Genomic DNA, 2,110 nt, shown 5'->3' on the forward strand with positions numbered 1-2,110 from the left:
CCACCAATTGATTATCGCGAGAACTCATGACCAATTTCGACAAGAAACAAAATAAGCAAGACACGATAATTCTCTTTTCAATTCTGATAGATCGACTTATTGCTACCTCAATCAATTTCACTGAAACAAAATGATATCAACTATCATACGCCCGCAGCATTGACAAGCTAGACATAAGCCCTGCAACTACGTTGAAAGAAATCTTCATTCCTAAGCTAAGCACATCATACTAAGGTTCGCCAACCCCAACGCTTAACGTCTGGGGAAATCTAAGCGAGTGCGCGGAGCTACTTTTCTAACAGGATAACATGTTCCCATGTTGAGCACAGTAATTCGGGTTTTCAGATGTACGTATACGTGCTCAGCTGTCCAGGCCAGTCCTGAGAGGTGAGCCCTTGGGGTGGATCAAGACGGTGCGGTGTACCCTACCTTCACGGCTGTCCAGCGGCAAATCCCTTCCGGGACCGACCATGCATGTCTCGCAAACACAGTCTTTAGTAATGAATCTTGCACAAACAATAATAATCAGTAATCATCGGATGACTAACTTAGGCGGGAAAGATCCATAGATCTTGACGCATTGTTGGGTGACAAATTCCAACTGCCGAGCCGCATGGCTCCTCGAAGAACCATGTTCGTGGCCCGCGACAGATTCCTGAGGCACACATACAAACTAATTGGAGTGCTGGGAGGCGTTTAGAATTAATAAGTGGGAAGCAACGCATAAGAGGGACACATGCGGAAAGTATAAGAGCATGTAATGGAAATTTGTGGAAGAGATTTGAAAATGTGAGATTTTTACGCACGATTATAGCCGAGTAGCATAAAAGGATTAATAGAGAACATAACAGTGTACATTGCAGCACCTACCCAAGGCTCAACAGGAGTGCATGACTCCACGGGGTAGTACTCCCTCCTTCTTTGCCTGCTCACATCAGGCTCATACCCACTGCCGTAGGTAAACCTATCATCATCATCATCCGGCTCACGACGTTGACAAGCCATCTCATAGTAAGCTCTCGTAGGGGAAGGTCTCTCGTTGTAGATCTCTGGTGGGGGATGGTGGGGACGAGCGTGGTGCTCAGGAGTTTCAGAATAATTGGTAGGGGCATTTCTGAAGCCAGAATCCTCCACATAAGGTGCCGATCGATGTACCTAAGCCTGGGCAATAAGGCGATGCATAAAACCACAACGTGACATACCGAACGGTTCTCAACTGTCGTTTCCTGCCAGTTCATAGAGTTCCTCGAGTTACTATCGGATAAGCGACTGCAGCTTATGACCTCCACAGGAAGAGGCGGTGGTGGTGGAGGAATCGACGACACCTGACCATGAACGTTGAGAATCTTCCCGGTGCGCAAAGATATCTTGCTGGGCGAGCGAGTTGCGCTCAAGTTGTGCAAATCACTCGGAGCGTTCAATAGACCTCTCCCCAGTTTCAATAGCGCTTCCAGTCTACGGCAGTACCCTCAGACTGGCGCCCTCCCTCCTTTTTCATGTTCGGCCGATCACAGTTGATAAACGTTCCCCCATGACTCGTATAAACTACCGTGCCAAACGTGTGAAATTCAGTTTCCACTCGAGAAAAATACCAACCCTCCTAAGATCGAGTTTCATATGTTAAATCCAATTCTGAGAGCGCTGTTAAAGCAGCCCAGGAGGGGTCTATTCAACATGCCGACTAAGAGAACTGCCGCGAACCTCACCGGGTTGCTCTGGAAATCCATAACCCTCTGTTCAAAGCTCTGTCGAGGTGGCGAATGCGATGGGCGACGGGGCGGCGGTGGGCAAGCTGGTTTCAGAGGCCTCAGTGGTTTCTTAGCTGAATATGCGTCCTTTGAAAATACAAACAGTGAAGGCCGAATCATACCAGACAGCTTGCCAGGGGGGTCCTCAGCGCGATTAACAACGATCGGATCACGAGACGGTGGAGATGGAATAGCCTCTTCTTCATAACTACGATACGCCTCAGCCTTCTTATGCTTCTTGCCTACTATAGAGATATGTTGGCACATTCATGTCGTTTCACCTGACCTTGGAGATGATTCACAACGTGCCACGGAGAGGCTAGTTGAGCGTCACACCACGCGCACTCCCACCCAAACTCGCT

General features: G+C 48.5%; 1 protein-coding gene across 1 annotated transcript; it reads right to left on the bottom strand.

Moving 5' to 3' along the window:
• Positions 1 to 63: 63 nt before the first annotated feature.
• Positions 64 to 1,814, bottom strand: Pmar_PMAR004652 (hypothetical protein; the record flags this gene model as incomplete). The annotated part of the gene is made up of 7 exons (XM_002772816.1): positions 64 to 120; positions 292 to 380; positions 430 to 506; positions 549 to 655; positions 871 to 1,155; positions 1,203 to 1,325; positions 1,707 to 1,814. Coding segments are annotated over 7 exons (792 nt in total), but the record flags the coding sequence as incomplete, so codon positions are not given.
• Between the last annotated feature and the right edge of the window lie 296 nt (positions 1,815 to 2,110).

The sequence above is a fragment of the Perkinsus marinus genome (genome assembly GCF_000006405.1).
Source record: "Perkinsus marinus ATCC 50983 genomic scaffold scf_1104296960386, whole genome shotgun sequence".
NCBI lineage: Eukaryota > Perkinsozoa > Perkinsida > Perkinsidae > Perkinsus > Perkinsus marinus.